The 20,976-nt window shown below is 42.1% G+C and overlaps 1 protein-coding gene and 1 long non-coding RNA gene across 2 annotated transcripts; one reads left to right on the top strand and one right to left on the bottom strand.

Annotated features, from left to right (window-relative positions):
* Positions 1–1,814: 1,814 nt before the first annotated feature.
* On the bottom strand, positions 1,815–4,872 carry LOC4339137 (cation/H(+) antiporter 15). Its single transcript, XM_015783423.3, has 2 exons — positions 4,517–4,872; positions 1,815–4,419 (listed from the first exon to the last, which is right to left on the bottom strand). Exons 1-2 carry the CDS (start codon positions 4,817–4,819, stop codon positions 2,098–2,100), a joined length of 2,625 nt encoding a protein of 874 aa, XP_015638909.1. The 5' UTR covers positions 4,820–4,872; the 3' UTR covers positions 1,815–2,097.
* A 5,706-nt stretch (positions 4,873–10,578) lies between these two features.
* On the top strand, positions 10,579–11,842 carry LOC112938963 (uncharacterized). The gene is made up of 4 exons (XR_003242229.2): positions 10,579–10,708; positions 10,803–10,906; positions 11,358–11,544; positions 11,627–11,842. It is a non-coding gene; the product is annotated as an uncharacterized lncRNA (long non-coding RNA).
* The last annotated feature ends 9,134 nt before the right edge of the window (positions 11,843–20,976 follow it).

Raw genomic sequence — 20,976 nt, forward strand, 5'->3', positions numbered from 1 at the left:
AGGCGGTATTGTTCGACCACCGCCAGATAAGGTTGTCCTCCATCCGAGGTTGCAGCTGGATAGGCTGTACCATGTCCCAGAGCAGGAGGAACTGGCTAAGGATTAATCCTTACACGGAGAGAGGATATACTCCCTCCCTCCAGTTCCATATTAGCTGACGTTTTAGACAAGGTTGAGGTCAAACTTTTATAACTTTGACCATCAATAACTTTAAAAATATTTAGTTTAAAGAAATTAGAACAACATATATAGATTTGTCTTTCAAAGCACTATAATAAAAGTAACATACATTTATTTATTATATATATTATAATAGAAAAATAAGGTCAAAAATATATTTTATAGACCGTGTCATTGTCCAAAACGTCAATTAAAATGAAACCAGCGGAAGTACATCCTATCAGCTAAGTATCCGTGCGTTACAACAGATTCCGGTTGAACGATAACTGGTAGTACTAGTAGCTAGGTACACCATGGTTTGTGTGTGAGTGGAGGTACGTATGTATGTGTGTCTGGGCCCGAGTGCCACTAGGGTTATCTGGTTGGGAGGGGACAAAAATCCACGAGAGAATACGGGGAGCAGTGCACAAAGCGCGGCCGGTGGCGGGCTCCATGGATGGCGCACGCAGCTAAGCTAGATGATCGATCGAGCAAGCCATGTGCATTGGGTTATAGAAATAAAGAGATCGATCGATGCAAAGGGATGAAGAGGAGGAGTAGTAGGATGGACGTGATAAAGCGGTAAAGGTAAAGGGGATCAGATTCAGAGAGGGTTTAGTGATCCAAGAAAGGCTCTGGATTTGAGCCCGGATAAAAGCAGTATATCCCCAGCTACATATGGGCATGATACGTACATTCCCTTTGGGCATTTGCGTTTGCATGTATATGCGCCCCATGCGAATGATGCGAGATGCGTTTCTCGACGCATCTTGCGCGTAGGATGAGATGAAACAAGCGCAGCGCGGCGCTCTGTCGCTTCAGTAGCTAGCTTAGGTGCAGTACCACGTTTCCTTCAGATAAAACACACGTCGCGTGCAATTCAGGGTTTACAGTCTCGTCGAGCCTTCGAAATGCGAGCCCTAGAAAGATAATTCCTCTTTTTTTAATTCATTTTGGTATTGACTTCGAAAAAGCTATAACCAATTATTATAGAGTTTGCAGAACTAATAATTGCGAATTACAGAATTATAGCTTTGATTAAATAATCATAAAGAAGAGATCATAAACAAAACAAGAAAAATTACTAAGAAAATCCTAGAAGAATAACATCTTTCGTACGCGAATCTGGATATTTGTGTAGTCTTTTTTAAGAGATCATTTCAATCCGGTTCGGGAGGCTCGAATTTAAAAAATTATAGTGAAATTCGTCGAAGTTGTGAGCCTTGGTGATATTCAGAGTGGTGTTTTGTTATCCCTTTCTTCTTTACAGAGCATGTACCATCGTGGGCTTTAGTCTCGTGCAAGAGATAAGGGCTTGCGCTCTTGGGCCGGAAAACATTGGGCCGTTTGATGACGCCGTTCATGTTCCCCGTAAGACATTTCTTGATTTCTGATGGCTCTCTGCATCTCTGATCACTGTAATTGAGCATTAGTGCACGATGTTATCTGAATTTGGTTCAAGTCTCTGGACAATGTACTTGAGCATGATGTTTTCTGAATTTCATGCAAGTTTTTCGGATAAAAAAACTCCAAATCCTAGCATATGTAATCCACACGTACTACATATTGTAACATCCTGTTTGTTCTTGCTTCGACAACTTTCTGAATTCTGATACAACGAAACTGACCACTCTAGCTTGCATATGAAACATCTCTAAGAACAATTAGTTAAGAACCTAGAAGAGTTAAAACACGTAGTAGTACATGTAATCGATCACCTCTCACACTACAGGAGGGATCGATCACAGAATCTGACCAATTAAACACGACATCTACAAAAACAATCACCTAGAATTGTACTCCGTACTACACAACAAAAATTAATTAACAATCATAATTAATTCCTAAAAATAATTAAGCTTCGAAACCCTACTACTACCAATCGAGCGATTAACTGACGGCGATTACAGCGAAGCGCTCGATCGGATCGGAGTCCGGTCAGTACCCGCCGGCGCCGCCGCTCCATCCGCCTCGGCCGGCGGCGCCCATCTGGTTGCCGCCGATCGCCACCGACGGCCGCTGGTTGGCGTTGGTCAAATACTGCCGGACGGGGTCATCCGTCGGCGGCCCGGCGAGCGCCACCGGCGGCGGCAGCGGCGCCGTGATGACGTACTGCTGCATGACCAGCACGGACGCCATCTTGGAGAACTCGGAGGAGACGAGGAGGTCGCCGATGGGGCCGAGCTCCGGCGACTCCATCCACTCGGCGAGCGCCGACGTCAGCGGCGAGCTCGCCTCGCCGGGGTGGCGGCCGACGATGTACAGCTCGTGCGCGTTGTCCAGCTGGCTGCGGATGGCGGCGACCGTCTCCTCGCTGTTGGCCACCACCTGCTCGACGTAGAGGATGGCGTCGTTGCCGAGGTTGCGCGACCGGAACTCGTTGAGGTACTCCTCGTCCATCTGCCGCTCGCTCTTGGCGACCTCGGGGACGACGTTGATGGCGCGGGAGTGGGCGGCGGGCATCGGCGGCTGCGGCGGCGAGATCGCCGGCGCCGTGTACCCCGGCGGGATTAAGCGGACGATGGTGAGGCACACGCCCGGGTTTTCGACCATCCGCCACGCGTACGCGAGCCCCTCCCGGTCGTCGGGCCCGCCGAAGAAGAGGAGCGCGACGTGGTGCACGGCCGCCATCCTCGCCGCGGCGGCGCTGAGGCCGCGGTCGACGAGGATGCCGACGGAGCACGGCGCCGACGCGAGGATGCTCTCGTTGAAGCCCCGGAGCGACGCGTTGATGGGCTCCATGCCGCCGTCCACCGTCTGCTGCTTGTGGAACGGGAGCACGATGAGCGAGACGTGCTTGTCCTCCGCCAGCACGCACACGTCCTCGTGCATCGTCTGGTACGGCGACACCGCCGTGAGCGCCTGCACCGACACGCCGCCGACCATCTCCTCGTAGCTCTCGAACGCGTTGAAGATGTGGTCGCTGGCGCCGCCCGGGTTCGACGCCGAGTGGTGCGCGGCGAGCATGTTGGAGGCGCGGCCGGTGAGCTCGACGAGGTGGAGCGCGTAGATGAAGATCGGCGAGCGCTTCGTCGGGTTGGAGAGCTCGAGCAGCGAGATGATCGACGGCACGTTGCGGGTGGTGTGCACGCACGCCAGCATCCGGAGCTCCGCGTCGTGCTTCGACCGCTGCAGGTTCCGCCGCTTGTACCCGACCAGCCGCCGCGCCGGCCGGTACACCGTCGTCACCACCGGCGTGACCAGCGCCGTCATGGCCACCGACACCAGCACCATCACGGCGAACGACTCGTCGTCGAGCACCTCCTTGTCCCTCCCGATGTTGAGGACGATCATCTCGACGAGGCCCCTGGTGTTCATGAGGAACCCCAGGGCGACGCCGTCGCGGAACGTCATGGTGTAGGAGACGGCGATGAGGATGGTGCCCATGATCTTGGCGAAGCTGGCCATGACGAACACGAGCACGAGGAGGCCCACGGTGATGGGGTCCCGGACCTTGGTCACGTTCGTGCGGAGGCCACTGATGGCGAAGAAGAGCGGCAGGAGGAGGCCGGTGACGAAGTCCTCGAGCTTCTCGATTAGCACGACGCCGAGCGGGCCGCTCGGCATGACGAGGCCGTACACGAACGCGCCGAACACGGAGTGGATGCCGATGGCGTCGGTGCAGACGCCGGCGACCATGACGCCGGTGAGGATGAGCGTGATGTGCACGTCGCCGATGGCCTCCCCCTCGGGGACGCGGCGGACGATCCACCACATGAGCGGGCGGACGACGTAGAAGCAGGCGAGCACGAAGGCCACCCCGGCGATGAGCACCCAGAGGGAGGAGAAGGCCGAACTGTTGACCTCTGAGATGGCGATGGCGAGCGCGAGGAGGATCCAGGCGCACATGTCGTTGACGATGGCGGCGGACATGGCGATCCGGCCGAGGTCGGAGTTGAGCAGCTTGACCTCGGCGAGGATGCGCGCCAGCACCGGGAACGCGGTGACGGAGAGCGCGACGCCGAGGAAGAGCAGGAAGGAGGCCTGGTGCACGTTCTTGGACACCTGGTGCCGGAAGATGAACGACGTCGCCGTGCCGATGCAGAACGGCAGCGCCATGCCGGCGACGGCGATGATGAGCGCCTTCTTCCCCGACCTCCTGATGGTGTTCACGTCCATCTCGAGGCCGACCAGGAAGAGGAAGTAGAGGAGCCCCAGGTGCGCCACCGTCTCCAGCGTCAGCAAGCTCCGCTCCGGGAACACTTTCACCGCCCACGTCGAAACCTGCCCCATCACCGACGGCCCCAGTATCACGCCAGCCTGCATCACCACCACGACGACGACGGCGGCGACACAGTTAACCAATCGACCAATGAGAATAGAACAATGGCGGCGGCGAAGGTGGCGGGCGACGTACGAGGATCTCCGCGATGACGCGAGGCTGGCGGAAGGGCTTGAGGAGGATGACGAGGAGGCGGGTGGTGGCGACGATGATGGCGACCTGGAGGAGGAAGAGGGGGAGGGAGAAGTCAAGAGGGGAGGCGCCCTGCCAGATGCCGTAGGCGGTGACCATCATCGGGGAGTAGCAGACGACCGCGCCGGCGCCGGTGCCGGCCTTGCCACGCGACATCTGGGACGCGGAGGTGGCGTTCTTGATGAGCGGGACCGCGCCGCCCGTGCCCCCCGCCGCCGCCGCCGCCCCACTCATGATCGGGGCCATCTCGGCGCATCGGCGCGTCGACGAGAGAGAGAGAGAGAGAGAGAGTATAAGCTGGTGGCGCGCGGCGGTGGCTGTGAGCTTCTCGTTTTCGTCCGGCTCCCCGTGGCGCGTGCGATCCGATCCCCACACTGCCTAATTTTGACGTGCCCTGGCCGTCGCAGCTAAACCAGTTGAAGTGAAAGCTGCATGTTCACTATCACAAAAGTGTATAGGCCGGCCCACCCGTATTTTGCGGCCCAAATTTTCGTGGGCTGGTTTGGGTCTCGATCCAAATACAGGTGGGTGGGCCTAAATGGGCCGAGTTCACTGTACTGTTTACCCATGATAGGGAAAATATGTAGTACTCCCTCTGTTTTATATATTATACTAGTATAAACATGCACGTACAATGTACGTTTCATAATATATATATATATATATATATATATATATATATATATATATATATATATATATATATATATATATATTAATATTTGTAATATTGTACCAACCAAATTTATACATCTCGTCGAGACACAAACAAAACAAACAATAGGAAACATTAATGATAATGTGGAGAGGTGGTGCCATCGTACCAACTCACTCTCAGTTCCATCATACGTGCATGTGCGGCCATGCCAACTGCCTACATTCCTCCACATATAACTTGCTTCTTTATGCCCATATCCATCACTACAACTAGTTAACAACTTATAATAATAATGCTGATATAGTCTCATCTCTGCATATCAACCAACATACAACAGAAGTTGCACAAATTTAGGGGAAAGAAAAAATGTTAACCAATTTTTTATCGGAAAGGCTATATGGCTATCGCATGTTTTTGTTAGGCTGTATCATTCGTTTTTTGGTCCCTTGGATTTTGTTTGAGATTCGTGCTATCTAGACTTTTGTTTTCTTTTGTATGTGGGCTTTTGATTATTGTAAGTTCGGGCTTCCATACGTGGGCTAAATGGGCTTCTTTTTTTTTTTACATTTTTGTGGGACCCACTTTGTGTTGCCGACAGAGAGAGATTTTTTTGTGAGAGTGTGTTAATGGTGGGACCCACATACACTATTCAAATTTTGAAATCCGCACCGGAGAGAGAGATTGTCTGAATCAGACTAGAGAGAGAGAGTGTGTGAGAGATTCATTTTGCTTTTTGCCTTTTTCCTCATCGTCTCGTCCGGCGATTTCGGCGGAGATTTCGTCGGCGACTTCGGGAGGCGACGACGGGCGTAAGCTACGCCGCGGCGTGGATTCGTGCAGGCTACGTCGCTGTCACGCCCGAAAATTCACTAGTAATTTCCGAACTTATTTGTGCATAAAATCCTCGTCCAGGAATCAGCCGAGGTACACAAACTGACAATTTAATATACAGATTCATCAAATTAACTAAAACGATAAATACTTACTTAAGAGGCACTTAGTCCTCACCATGAAGAAAACTGCAGCGGAAAATAAAATCTAGCGAAGCTCCAGCTCCACTCCCACAGGCAGCTCAGCTGGGGTATAAGCCAAACGTCTTCTCCTCCTAGATCCTTTTTCTTCAACTGAGGTTGATTGATTATTGCAAGAATGAGCATATGACATACTCAACAAGCCACACAGCAAATATGCAAGTGCACAAGGATACCAAAGGATGGCATAATATAGGCTCATTTGCAAAAGCAGCATTTAGCAAAACATTTAAGAGAAATAAAACAGTGGAGTAATTAATCAGAAATTTTAATCAACACTGAACAACACACCCATGCTGCACAGGCCCAACCATCCTGAACAACCATACCCGGCTGTACAGATCTAACTCCAAACCAGGAGCTAAGCAAATTATTACCAGGTATAACATCCATAATTATTGTGAGAGGTGTGAGACTAATCACGAAAAACATTGCTCAACCCGCCCATAACCGCGGGCACGGCTATTCGAATAGTTTTACTCTGGCCAGAGGTGTACCACTGTACCCACAAGACACAGCCCCACAACATGTCACCATGTGCCTCAATACCACCACGGTACCTCGGAAAGGAGTTGTGACAATACCCCTTGCACAACACAATCCACCACAGCGCACCTTTCCTGGATCATAATCACCCCCTTATAAACAAGGCATGGACTCCCCAGCGACCCCCGTGGGCTTATCTCCGCCACTTCTCAGTCTGGTGCTCCGCAATGAATCATGCTATACAAAAGGTAAAGCCGTTGCCCACGCTGGCTTGTGGTTGGCACGGTTAATGTTTCACAACAGTAGCTCGCGAACCGGTCCTTAATTGTCATGAGCACGACTCTCAAAACCATGTGCTCACAACCCACCATTATCAAGTTTTAGTTGGCAAGTAATTAATTAACCAATCACGATTGACCATCGTGAACTATCATTAAGCCATCATTAAATAATAATGAGTCATAAGTAATCCCAATAGTGTGCTAATGTTTCTAAGCATGGCTAAGCAATCATATCTAATATCTAGCTGAACCAATATATATAGCTCAACTAGTCAAGTTATAATAACCCAAGGTATCAAGGAATAAAGTAATCAATGCAAACAGGCCATAACAAAGGAATAGATTCACACCACCCAGTGACATTCGAAAATAAATGCACAGTTGAAATAAATAGAGAATTTAAATATAGGATCAACATGCTCAAAGGATTGTGTTTAGGATCTGTGTGACTTGCCTTGCAATAATCGGTCTTCAATTAATCTTCTTGAATACTTCCGGCGCACTCACGAACCTTCGCAACGACGGAAACGACAAGCTAACACGCAAAACGAAGAAAAAGACTAATAAAAACCAAATAAACAATACATAAAAAGTAAACAAACATGTAGATCATAATTTTAGATGAATTATGAGACTTGAACGGCCTCATTCTGACTTCATATGAATTTATTATGAATTTTACAAGATTAAATCTAATTAAAGCCCATTTAAAAAGAATTAAATAAATTTAATTCAATTTATGGATAATTTTAATATGTAGATCTTTATTTTATACAACTTTTGCAACTTGAACCACATTAAACTGAGTTACAATGAATTAGTTATGAATTTTCAAAGATTAAATCGGATTAAAACACTTATATGGATTTTAATTGAATTATGACGCAATAATGAATTATTTTTGAAAAGGAAAAGGGAATTATTGCGTCATCAAAGGCGGTCCGGGTGCACGGGACGGTCTAAGGAAACGAACGGCCGAGATCGATTCTATCCAAAACGGGCGGCCGAGATCAACTTGATCTACCGCGGTTCACGGGACAAGGCGACGATGACATCAGCGGTGACGTCAGCGATGATGTCATCACCGGCGACGGCTCGGCCTTGCGCGCTCGTCGGCGAACGACGGCGCAACGACGCAAACGGAGGACACCAACGGGTAGAGGACAACACGGCGAACTCACCGGTGACCAAAACCACGGTGGAAGAGCAACGGACGGCGCCGGCGACAAGGAAGAAGCGGCGACGGTCTTCGGGTCGACGGTGACGGCGGTGCTCCGGCGGTCTTCTGCGGCGGCGAAGAGGTGGACGGGGACGGCGACGACCTCGCGATCCCGATGGTGGCGACAGCGACCAACGACGGCGGCTGCAACGGCGGCGCGGCGCGGCTGAACCGACGACAACGACAGCGACGGCTAGGGCTACGCGGAGGCGGCGCTAGACGCGACGGCGGGCTAAGGCAAAGGTGGCGGCGGATAGAGGAGAGCTCGAGGGTGCTTATAAAGGGGCTAGCGAGCGGCGACGGAGGCCCACGGCGACCGGCGGCGAGATGGAAAGCTAGGGTTGGAGGGAGAAAAGTCGATCCGAATCGAGCTCAAATCCGTCGATTTCCAAACGTAATTGACCGAAGTTTCTATAAGAGAAAAGGAAGAGGAGATCGAGGAGATTATTTCCCCTCAAACGATTTCACCGGAAACGGAAAGGATCGACCGGATTGGAAAGCGGCGGCGGCTAGGGTTTCGGCCGGCAGCGGCGCGAGGAGGAAGACGGGCCCGACAGGTGGGGCCCACCTGTCAGCGGGAGAGAGAGAGAGAGGAGAGCGGTGGCTTGGTTGCGGGCCGACTTGGGCCAGGGAGGGAGAGAGAAAGAGAGAGGTTTTGGGCCGGCTTTCGGCCCAAAGCCAAAAGGAGGATTTAAAAACATTTTTCTATTTAAATTATTCATGAAATGATATTCCATTGATTAAAAATACTTCCTTGGCTCAAATAAATCCCAGAAAAATCTAGGAACTATAGAATCAAGTAAAGTATTTAACAAAATTTTATCTAACCCAATTTTATATTGAGATTTAGCAAATTAGATCTTCTCTTTTAAGATCATTTCTAATTATTCCTTTTAAACAACAATTTATAATTTAAGGATTTTTAAACAAGAAAAGCTCTTAACAATTATAATTAGATCATTATTGATCAAATAATTACTGAACTGTTCTTTGTATCATTTAGGAATTGAGCTCTGAAAAATCCGAGAAAATTTCAGAGAGTTGACTTAATCATGGAGAATTTAATAAAAATTAAATCCATCCATGCTTTATATTTAGGAAATTTTATTTCCCACATTTAACTTCACTTGTAAATTAATGAACATTTAATATAAATTCTAATAATAATTTATTAAATAATTTATAAATCCTGAAACAAAAATCAGGATGTGACAGTCGCGGCAGTGATTCCACTAGAGTTTGCGGTGTGGGCTTCTCCATCTTGTCCTCGAGCTCCTCCTCCTCCTTTTCTCCGGTGAGTATGTTTTGATTCTTCTCCAGCTTCATTTGTTAGCTTGCTGCTCGATTCGTTGTTGTTTTGCTCCGCTAGTTGTGCTCCTTTTGCCGACGGAGAGAGAGAGAGAGTTATAGAAGGAGAGGTTGACGATTTCGTCGTCTCGTTCTCATCGTCTCCGGCGACGCGGCGGCGATTTAGCGAGGCGACAAGGCTGCTCTTCGGCGAGCCGACTCGGTGTCTGCTGCTGTTGTGGAGGTGTCGCACCGTCGATTGCGCAAGATTATTCCAGTGGCTTTCCTTTTTGTTTTTTTTCCTTTTTTGTTCATTTCCATCTCCTATTTAGCATGCTACATGCTGTTGTGGAGCTGAGAAGTAATGATCTGACCCGGGAGGTCGGTACATTTCCAATTGAGCTGTTGAAAAGCATCTCTTAAGTCGATTTGAGACGCAAGTCTCTTTTTGACCCAAACTTAAAAAGAAATAAATCACTTAGTGATTTCAAAATGATTTCAAACAAAAGATTTGCAAAACAACCTTGCCTCTCTTCCAAGCTTGCATTAAACACCTAAGTTCCCGTGACTTGCTGAGTACGAAAGTACTCACCCTTGCTCTATATAAATATATATATAGTTCCTCCGCCCTGAAGAGAAGATGAAGTGAAGTGAAGAATAGGGTTTCGCCCTGATTCCCAGCTGTCGCCTGTGGTGTTGGGTGTTAGACCGTTGGTTCCGCTGCTGCTGTTGTTGTTGGTGTTCGCCTCGTCCGTGTCGTCGGTTGTATTCTCGGGCTGTCTGAGCTGCAACCAAGGTTAAGGTAAATAAGTCCTCTATTTATTTTAAGGATTGCTATGATTCATATTTGTTACCGTGGGTACCAGCACCATGTCCTGGGACTGGTACCGAGACCGCGGTTTCGTAGGAAGCGGTTCGCGCCGTTTTCCCCTACGACACGCTCCTGTCAGGTGTCGTTGTACGACGGTACCAGATTGGGGTGTGACATTTAATTTCATATTTCCTTTTACATTTATAATTTGTTTTATTTAATTTTTTCAGCTCTTCTTTCCAATTCTCTACAAGCGCCACTGGTTTGTTTTCATTGTTCATCTGGAAGATGAAATGTTTGTCTTTCTTGACTCATTACATGAAGAAGGTTCTGAATATCAAGATGAAGTTAAGAATAGATTGGTCAGTTTATTTTCAAATTTTTAAATATATGTATTACTGTTCAATTTGTGATTTGGAATTTATAATTACAGAGTTTTCTTTTTATATTTTGTAGACATCCAATTTTGCACTTGCTTGGAATTCCATCATGGAAGAATATCAAATCAATTTTGATGCTTTCAAAATTGTATATCCACCAGTACCTCGCCAAAATAATCTGTAAGTTGTTTTTCTTTACTGTAACTTTTAGTCCAATAATATTTTTTATTTGTTTTTTTTTGTTAGAGTTGTACAGATGCCCAATTGTTCTCTTGTTGACAGGAATCTTGTATGTTTTGTTGGTCATTCAGAAATTCTTGACTGTTCTGTTTTTCTAATTGTTGCATAACCTGTTTGTTTTGTTGTTAATGCACAATTTTAGTTTGTTTGTTATGATTATCATTCAAAAAATTTAGTTCCTGTTTGTCAATTGTTTCATTCAGAATTACTAGATGGGATAAGAGCCTGTTTCTTAGTACAACATGGACTAGAACTGCAATAGATTTCATTAGTAAATTTACAGAGTAAATAGTATGACCATAACTGCATTAGCTTTTTTTAATTTTTTTTGTTTGTTTTATTTTTTATGATAAGTAACTGTGGTTACTTATGTCCTTTTTCTTTTTCCTAGTTTTGATTGCGGAGTTTTTACTCTAAAATACATGGAACTATGGGGTCCAAGAGTTCAGCTGACAAACCATTTCTATCAAAAAGACATTCAAAACATTAGGATTCAATATGTCAACCGTCTTTTCTTCCATCCAGACAATTCTGTTCTCGGTACAGGAACAAAGAAACTAGTGATTGACTTTGCTCAGGTAAATTTTTTTTAGAATCATTATTTTTTTCACAATTTTTTTTATTTAGTCCTTATATTTTTATCTCTCTTTTTATTTGTAGGGAAATTGATTCTGGAATAAATTTTGTTTGTTCAAATATGATAGTTGGCAACTTTTGCAGGACTACAACTGTACATAAACTCATGTGGTAGATAAAATGCAAAGTAGTTCATAAAATGTAGTTGATATAAGAAACAAACATTTAAGTACAAACCAGAGTACATGTTCTGGAATATTACAGAAACTTATGGAATATGTCTATTTCCATTGTATTCAAGTAAACCTCTCTCTATTTTCAGTCATTTCCATTTCTATTCTTTTGTGCCACCCCTTTTTGATGAAGATGAATTTCTCTTCTTTTTGCCTTCTAATTCATCCCCAGAATTATGCTTCTCCTGTGATATATCTTGTTGCAAATCTTTTCTTTTGTTTGAAACATCTTTCTTTTTCTGCTCTACACCATCCTGCAACAAATAATATCTTTCTTTATTACTTTTTTTAAAAAAATCAATTCATATGGATTTGTAATTTTTGTTACCTGTTCTCTTGTATTTTTAACCTTTCTTCTCTTCTTCCTTGGCAAGTCAAACTCAACGTGTTTCAGAGGGCACGTTGGAAATGTGTGATCTGTCCTCTGAAAATGACTGCAATGATATAGTTCTTTTTGCTGTATTTCTTCCCTAATTGTCTTGTATCTTTGAGCTGGCCTGCCTTTGGATTTTGCAATATCTGGATCCAACAATATTTCTTCTGTATTTTCCTCAGATTGTTGATTGCCTTGTTCATGTGAGTTCAAATTGTCTTCTGCATTTGGATCTGAATCATTGATCTCCTGCTCTGCATCTTTATTTGAACACATTAATTCCAATTGTTTAGCGATTTTGTCCATCTCTTCCACTGCAAACTGGAAAGTTTCATTGCTTTTCGATCCATTTGATGCTATTTCTGCACTTTTCCTTGACAAAATGTTGAATCTCAGGATTGAGCTCTATGCTAAAGGTATATTTCCATTGCCTTTTCCCCCAAGACCTTTGTACTCTTTTTTTGTCCATCTTTCAATAATATATTTTTCTGGTATCTTCATTGCATTGAGGTGGAGCATTACTTTCAATACATGGCAGCATAGAAGTCCATCTTTCTCAAACTTTGAGCAAATGCAGTTGAAATCCTCCTTTTCCAAGTCCACAATAACAAGGTACTTCCTTCTTCTGATTACTTGAATATTTTGATTCAATGCCAAAAAAACTTCATAAGTTTTGAACTTCTCTACTTCATTTATTTGAAATCTAGTTGTTCTTTTCAACTCAACTTGAAACTTGATGAAGATTTTGCGATTATACATTCTCATTGCTTGGTACTCAATGTAGTAATGGGACCAAAGTTTGCTTGGTTTCTTTGTTCTTGAAATGTGATCATCAAACTGTTCCAAGTTTTGAATTGTATCCATTACTCTTTCATACTCTATCATGAAGTTTGTAATGTTGTACTGTGGACCAACATTATTCTTAAACCTTGAGTTAGTCCCTTCACTGAGAGCTGTGCTTTTTATAAATGGACAGAAATCACCCTTGAAATACACTGGAATAAATCTTTTTCTAATTGACCACATGTGCTTTAGAAAATTGATATGCTGAACTTCAAAGCTGTCAATCATTTCTTGCCATAAATACTCAAATTCTTCTTCTGTAACTGAGTTATTTATGATGTCTTCATACTCATCATACAACCCTTCTTTTGCTTTGAACAAATTTCCAGATAGATTGAAAGCTTTCTTTACAATATGAAAGAAGCAATTTCCGTGCTTTGCATTTTGAAATACTTGAGCAATTGCTGATCTCATTGCTCCATCCTGATCAGTAATGATTATTTTTGGTTCTTTTTGTGACATAGCTTTCAAAAAAGTTCTGAACATCCATTTAAATGTTTCTGAAGTCTCATCATGCAAAAATGCACAACCAAAAACAATTGTGTTTCCATGTCCAGAAATTCCAACAAAGGGAGCAAACGGGAGGTTGTATCTGTTGGTGAAATATGTTGTGTCAAAACTCACAACATCACCATATTTCTCATACCACTCCCTCGATCTCCCGTCTGTCCAAAACAGATTTTTCACTTTCTTGCTCTCATCCAAATCAAACTCATAAAAGAAATGTGGATCTTTTTCTTTTTTCCTTCTGAAAAATTCCAAAGTTTTCATCATATCATTGCTGCTTGTCTCCTTGTTAATTGTGGTTCTCACATTGCTTATATCTTTCTTCGTATAAGGCAAAGAAGTCAATCCTCCTCTTAGAACAGATAAAATTACAATCATGTGCCTTGTTGGTATTGTCGGTGACATGGGACCGGGGGTATCTTGACTAGAGGTTTGGGGCAGCTGCAGTCACCCATGTGGCCTGACCCCCTCGGGGGGGGGGGGGGGTCGGGCCCGAGGGTGATGTGGCCGCCCCTCCCTCTGTCTCCCCGAGGGGTCGGGCCGCTCCCGTTTCGGCCCCGAGGGCTGGGGCGCCCCGACCCCCTGTGGGTTTGGCGCCACGTGTGTGGGTTAGGTGAGCACAGCGGCGCTCACCTAACCGCGTTTATTGCGGGTTGGACGAGCACCCCACGCCGCATTTAATGCAGCACAGCACACTCGTTCGGTCCGTGACAGGTCACAGTGTGTGACCGGTCACAGACCGGTCAGATCGCGGGTTAGGTGGCAACAGGCGGCCTGACACACGCCTCGCCCCGTCCCGTCGGAATGATGAGAGCCTCCAGGCACTCGTCCCTAGCCGGAGCCGGCGTGGGAACTCCTGGAGTTGGCACGTCAGCCCCGGCCAGATACATTCCAGGCTTCATCGCAACCATTGCAAGGAAGTCATTGTATGAAGAAGGGCAGACGTGTAGCATGCTAAACTGACACGTGGTGGACAAGAATGATCGGTCTGTGACTGGTCTGACGCCGGTCGCGTCATCGGCAGACAACCGTGCTCCCACGATGCATCTGCCTCCGGTGGAGTGGAGGTAGGTATGACCCATCTCGTCGGATGGTCATTTGGAAAGCAGCCATGGCAAATCTCCGCCCATTAATGAGGGAGTAACAGGGAGATCCCCGGTGTCAGGCGAGTGACGGCGCTGAGCCTCACTCAAGGACAAGTTGTGATTTAGCTTCCAGGCGAAGGTGCAAGCCAAGTTTTGGTCAAGATAGGGTAGGTCCCCACCCAAAAGAAAAGTAGGTAGAAGTGGTGCATGTGGTATCCCCTTGAGATATAAAAGGAGGACCTTGCCCACCAAAAAGGGGGGAAAAAAAGAAAAAAGGACGCTAGAGGGGTTCTGGAGCCTGAACTCTCTAGCTCTCCGGCTCTCTGTAACTCCTTCACACACAGATCCACCAGAACACAGGAGTAGGGTATTACGCTTCTCAGCGGCCCGAACCTGTCTACATCGCCCGTGTCTCGTGCACTTGCTCTCTCGCGAACATTCTCCAGATCGATCGAGGGCGAAGAACCTCACTTAGCGTCCCCGGCCGAACCGGCAAAGGGGGGCCTGCGCGGTCTCCCGGTGAGGAGCTCCACGCTCCGTCAGGTATATTACATTCCTTCAAGGTCCTTATGAGCATTTTTTCTTCTGTAGTCATGTGTTTGTGTGATTTGAGAAATCTCACTTCATCTCTTGGACTTAGTTGATGATTGTGGTCTAATTGTACCCTTGAAATATTCCAAATCTCATTCCTCTCTGAAATAACCAGAGCACACTTGCAATCTGTTGCATCATTTTCATTTGTATTTCTTTCCGAAACCACTGTTTCCTCTGCGCTTACTGATTTGGATTGAGAAGTTGGTTTGCCTTGTCTATTACATCTGAACGTTACTCTAGTCACTTCTCCATTCCTTTTCTTGCTTGTTGTGTGGTAGTTGTGAGCCCTGACAATAGAAAATCCAGCCAACAGAGCATAGAAGTTAAAGAATTCATGTGCTTTTGTAATAGTCTTAAATTGTGTTCCAACTCTTGGTATATATCTGCTATCAATTGCTGCATTATTACCCTTTGTAGCTTCTTCCTGTTCATTCTCTACGAAAATATTTATGTCTTCTTCTGTCAGCTCTTGTTGATTTGTTTCAGAGTTATCATTTGGATTATTGTCATCATCTCTTGTTCCTTGAACTGAAGTACATCGATGATTATCCATTGAACTTGGTTCCTGCAAAAAAAAAGCAGTTCCATTAGTTTCTGAAATTAATTTTCTAGCCTATTCATTGCTAATCTGAATTATTCAATTTAATTTTTTAAGAAATATTAATGTTTGTACTCTTTTTTTGCAGACTATGAAACTTCAATCATCAATCATTGTTATCTAGAGAAAAAGGTACAAACAACAAAAATTACCTTTTCACCATCTAACAAATTGAATATATCAAGATTCCAATTATCCATTGCATCCTCTTCATTACTCTCATCTTCCTGGAATTTGAATTACATTACAAAGTTAAAATTTACTAAAATTATCATAATTTTTAATACTACAACAGGAAGTAATACATCCAAGACAACATGCCTCATTTGCCGCATCATTATTCCATTCTTCAATATTAGCATTAGTACGATTTGTTGTTAATATCATTGAATTCTGCAAAACAAAATTTTTATATCAATACTTATTTGCTTTTGAATTTGAATTATTAGATTCAATTAAATAATTAATATTTCATACCTGAAATGCACTTGGACTCGCAACAAAAGTAGAGTGTGCTGAATTTTGTTCCTGTAAATTCCAATAAAAACAGAAATATTACAACTAAATTATATATGATATTCAAATATTGTTTTTCTTACCTGCATATCAGAAATCGTAGGCTGTGATGATATGATTTGTTCCATTAAGCTTGTGTACGACATATTTGCAACCTGCAAATAAATTTTCATATAGTATTTTGACTACCACCTTCAAATTTTTCCTTTAATAGCAAAAACTTTGTAATATGAACTTACTGAATTCATTGATCCGAAAAGAGATAATTCATCATATGAATATTTGTTGCTGTAATCAACAAATGCTTCTGTCACACTTGCTGAATTATCCATACTTTGCTTTTCTACTGTTGCATCTTCTGCTCCTAATCCAATATGATCTGTTATATTTGCAATTAAAGTAATTGTGATCAAATTATATATAGGTTCCAGTCAAACTGTATAACAATCAAGTTGAAGTTTAAAATTATTCTTATTCTGTTTCAAATTGACTGTAATTTTTGCATTTTGTGTTTTTTTACTGAAGGAATTATGCATTTGTTCAATTCCATTTTGAATTGTTACCTGTGTTTGGTTCATCCAGAGCATTGCTTATTCCTACCTCATTACCTGTTATGCCTGCAATAGATTGATTGATTCAACATTAAAAATTAGAGTAAATTTGTATTCCAGTTTGAAATTTTTAGTATTGGAATTACAGTTTTTTATGTAATTTTTATACAAATTAACTGTAATGAAAGAATTGTTCTGAAATAGAATAAGAATACCTGTGTAAGATCTTACCTGAGTTTACAAAAGTTGTTTCATACTCTGTCAAAATACTTTGTTTCATATTCTGAATTTGTTTTGACTGAATACTTCTTTCTCCTTCTGACAATTCAATTGTGATACCTGCAAAATAAAAATCATTATGAAGGAAGTTAAGATAGATACTGTATTTTCAGTTATTGTTACATGTATTTTTATTACTTCTTCTCTGTAACTAGTTTTAATGTTAATATTTTAGATTTTAAAAAGTACCCACTTGAAAGTATATAGTTCAGATCATTTAGATGTTTGTCATTTTTTTAAAAATACATTGAACTACATAATTTTTTGTTTCTTACCTGAGCTCAACATAGCTGTGTTAATTTCTGTCAGATTCGATTGACTTATAATCTCTGTATCCATTTCTGTCAGAGCTTTGAAGTGCTTTTTTATATCTGATGGCATTTTTTAAAAAAAATTTCAGACTCATTTTAATCTTCTTATTTGTGAATAAAATTTGAAATTATCTTGTTCACCTGATTCTTTTTCTTCTATTTCCATAGAACTCTTGCTTTGTTTCTCCTTTTGTATGCCACCTGCATAGAAAGAATAAATTAATATTGCAAAGAACTTTTGAATTTCTAAACCAGCAAGTTCTGAAACATAGAGTGTATTTCCCAATCTTTTTCATAAGTCCATTTACAGTGAACATATATTTGTATTACAGAGAAATTATACTATAATTCCAGTAAACAGAAACTGTAACTACTTAAAAATCCAACTACAATCAATTTGATACTTGATTATAGATACTGAAGTGAACAAATGAATCAGTTTGTATAATTCTTTCAAAATAATTTTAATATTACACTAAGTATGTATTTCAATTACAGTGTAATGCTACTATAATTCCAGTTAAAATTTACTGTAACTCTTGTTTACCTATATTTTTTCCTTCTATTTCCTTAGAACTTTTGCATTCTTTGTCCTTTTGTATGACACCTGTAAAGAAATATTCAAGATAGTCTTTAAATGTTTTTCAAACCTGTATGAGTATGTTCCATAAGTAGTATTACAGTAAATAAGTATTTCAATTTGAGTATAATGCTACTGTAATTCCAGTTAAAATTTACTTATGGAACAAACTATCTGATGGCACTTTTTCTTATAATATCTGATGGCACTTTTTCTTTTCTATTTCTTTCTATTTCAATTAGATATGATTTGTTTTGGTTTTTACATATGTACTACTTTTGAAGTATTTGATACCCTGTTTTTTGCTCGAAAAATCTGAAATCATCTTGAAATTGAGATTGAAACTGCATTAGATCATGATTTCATATGAATTTTACATTGTTTCTTTGTAGTTACATGTATTTTCAATTGAAATTGTAGTGTTCACTCTATATATTTGTAATACAAGTTCACTGTAACTAGTTTCATTATATTCTATTTTGAGACATTGAACAAATCAACAATGATCTATTATCTGAAATCTTCATTTTGTTGTCTGATGATGAGAGAAACATTGAACTGAGATAGTCTTGAGTTTAAAACATATCTTGAATGTGTTCCTGAATTTGTGCATGATTGTGTGAGCTAAACTATTTTGTTTACTGAACTAATCTTTTTACAATGAGTTAATACTAGAATTATTGTGATTCTTGTATGTAATTTTATTACTTTTTTACTGTAACATGTTAAGAAATTTGTGAGTTCATATGAATTGGCTCTTTTGTTTGTGCTGTATGAGATATTGAACTTTTATGTAATATTGAGTTGGATGAGACAAGTGGTTGACATTGAGATTTGAATTTGTCATTAGTTTAATATGGTGATTATGCTGATAAAATTGAATGTATGACAATTCAGGATATGCTATATGGCCTAGTTGTTATATTTCTGTATAACTGTATAACTGTGATATCTTCAGAGTGAAATTCAGTAAGGTTGGAAGATTAATCAATCTGTCATGTTTTTTTATAAAGTTAGTTTGGTATTCATCAATAGTACACAGTAATACAATCATCCAGAATGCAGTTTCGTAGTACTGAATGCAGTGTAGTTTTACTTCTAACATTACATAGTTCAGATCTACAGAGCAAACATATGAAATTTTCAGTTCTGAGTTGTTGTATTTATCCAGCAAAGTGGATTGTTAACCTTGTTTCATTTGACATATTCAGCAATTTCATGTATTCTTTTGAATTGTATATTTGACCTAAACTCTCTCTTTGATCTTTTTCAGGAATTGTATATAGGGGATAAGAATTGGAGCCTTGAACTAACCTTGAACTGGAGCCTTCTTGTTTCTCTTGATTTTGCCTTCCTCTTGTTTTTTCTTTGTGTTCGCCAGATTCTGTGTTTCCTTTGTATGGATCTCAACTTTCTGTTCAGAAGTTGTCTTTGATTTCTTCTTTCCTCTAGAACTACTCTTTGATTCTGACATTGTACTCTCTCCTTCCATCTGCGATTTGGATCCTCTTTTTCTCTCTTCTTTCTCTTCTCCTAGCTCCATGTTTGATTCGTGCTAGATCTGTTTGTGAACTAATAGTGCTGTTGAAAAGTAGGGGATTGAAAAGTGTGGTCCCATACATGGTTGATTCATGTGACATGTTTTTCATCTACTTGGCTTCCAAGTTTGGCCCCTACTACTTTTTTGGATAGGCTGTTGGATTATAATTTGGGCTTTATTTCCTTGTGTTTTGCTTCTAATTTTGTATCTTGGGCCTGCTTTTTACTAATGGGCTTTTATGGATCTGGATATGGACTTGGGCCTTCAAATAATTCGCATGGGCGAAAAAATCATGGGCTTTGTTTATTTGTGTTTGATTCAAATTTTGTATTTTGGGCCTTCTTTTTACTAATGGGCTTTTATGGATCTGGATATGGATTTGGGCTTTTATGGATCTGGATCTAGATTTGGGCTTTAAAAAAATGGCGTTCAAATAATCAAATAATATATCTGTTTTTAAGTGTAATATCTATTTGTATCACTTTTTCTGAGTTGTTGGATGTGCATCCTATGGTAGATAAAATCTGCATGATTGGAGCTTCAGAAATCATTCGATTCCTATATAGACAGCCCCATTTTTTATTTGTCTTGGATCGACCAAAAAAATGCAATAGATCTTGGTGCGAAGAAATAACTGCTTACATATTTTCATTTTAGTTCTCGATATTTTTAGAAATGTTTCTAGGTAATTAACATCCAATTGTAGAAGAGAAAATATAACATTGTCGTCCTGAAAAATGAGTCATAAGAAAACTTACATTTAAACAAACAAATAGCACCAACAAATCATTTTTTATTTCAAAGAAAGCTTACAGGCCTGAAGGAAAACAGTAGTGCTACATGCATATTTTCTTAAGCATGGAGTAACCTTAGGGGGATGATACAGAACGGTATCCCGTTTGGATACATTTTCCTAACCTTATGAGTCCCCTAATTTTAGTACTGTATTTCTTGATTGCTTATTCATGCATGACAATATCAGAAATCGATATTCATCATTGCCAATCATAAGCAGAACTGCATTGATGCGTGTCATATAGCTACAGGTACTATCATGACACTCATGATTCTTATTTTGCATAGTAATGAAAGCATACATGAAAAAACCACTTACCTACAGTTTGCCTAGATTATTTAACCTAGTTAAACATTGTAGACAGCTATTGAAGTATTTCTGACAGTAATGACTTTCTCAATCTCAGATGGTTCAAATTGCTAGAGCCTACCTTTCCAATTATATAGCTCTCTCTCTCTCTCTCTCTCTCTCTCCAACATGTAGGTTCATTTGGGAATCAACTAACTACCTCATGTTAATTCCGTATTAGTTTTGCAGTACACAGAGCAGCACAAGCTCAGATGATGCACCGTAGCATCGGTATTGAAAGACAGTCGAGCAGGACGTATGTGACCAACTTCTACAATTT

The sequence above is a fragment of the Oryza sativa genome, chromosome 5 (assembly GCF_034140825.1).
Source record: "Oryza sativa Japonica Group chromosome 5, ASM3414082v1".
Lineage (NCBI taxonomy): Eukaryota > Viridiplantae > Streptophyta > Magnoliopsida > Poales > Poaceae > Oryza > Oryza sativa.

Coding starts and splice junctions, on each gene's coding strand:
- LOC4339137 (XM_015783423.3), bottom strand. CDS start 4,819: ATGGCCCCGATCATGAGTGGGGCGGCGGCGGCGGCGGGGGGCACGGGC. Junction 4,420..4,516: donor GCGTCATCGCGGAGATCCTC/GTACGTCGCCCG, acceptor GTGGTGATGCAG/GCTGGCGTGATACTGGGGCC.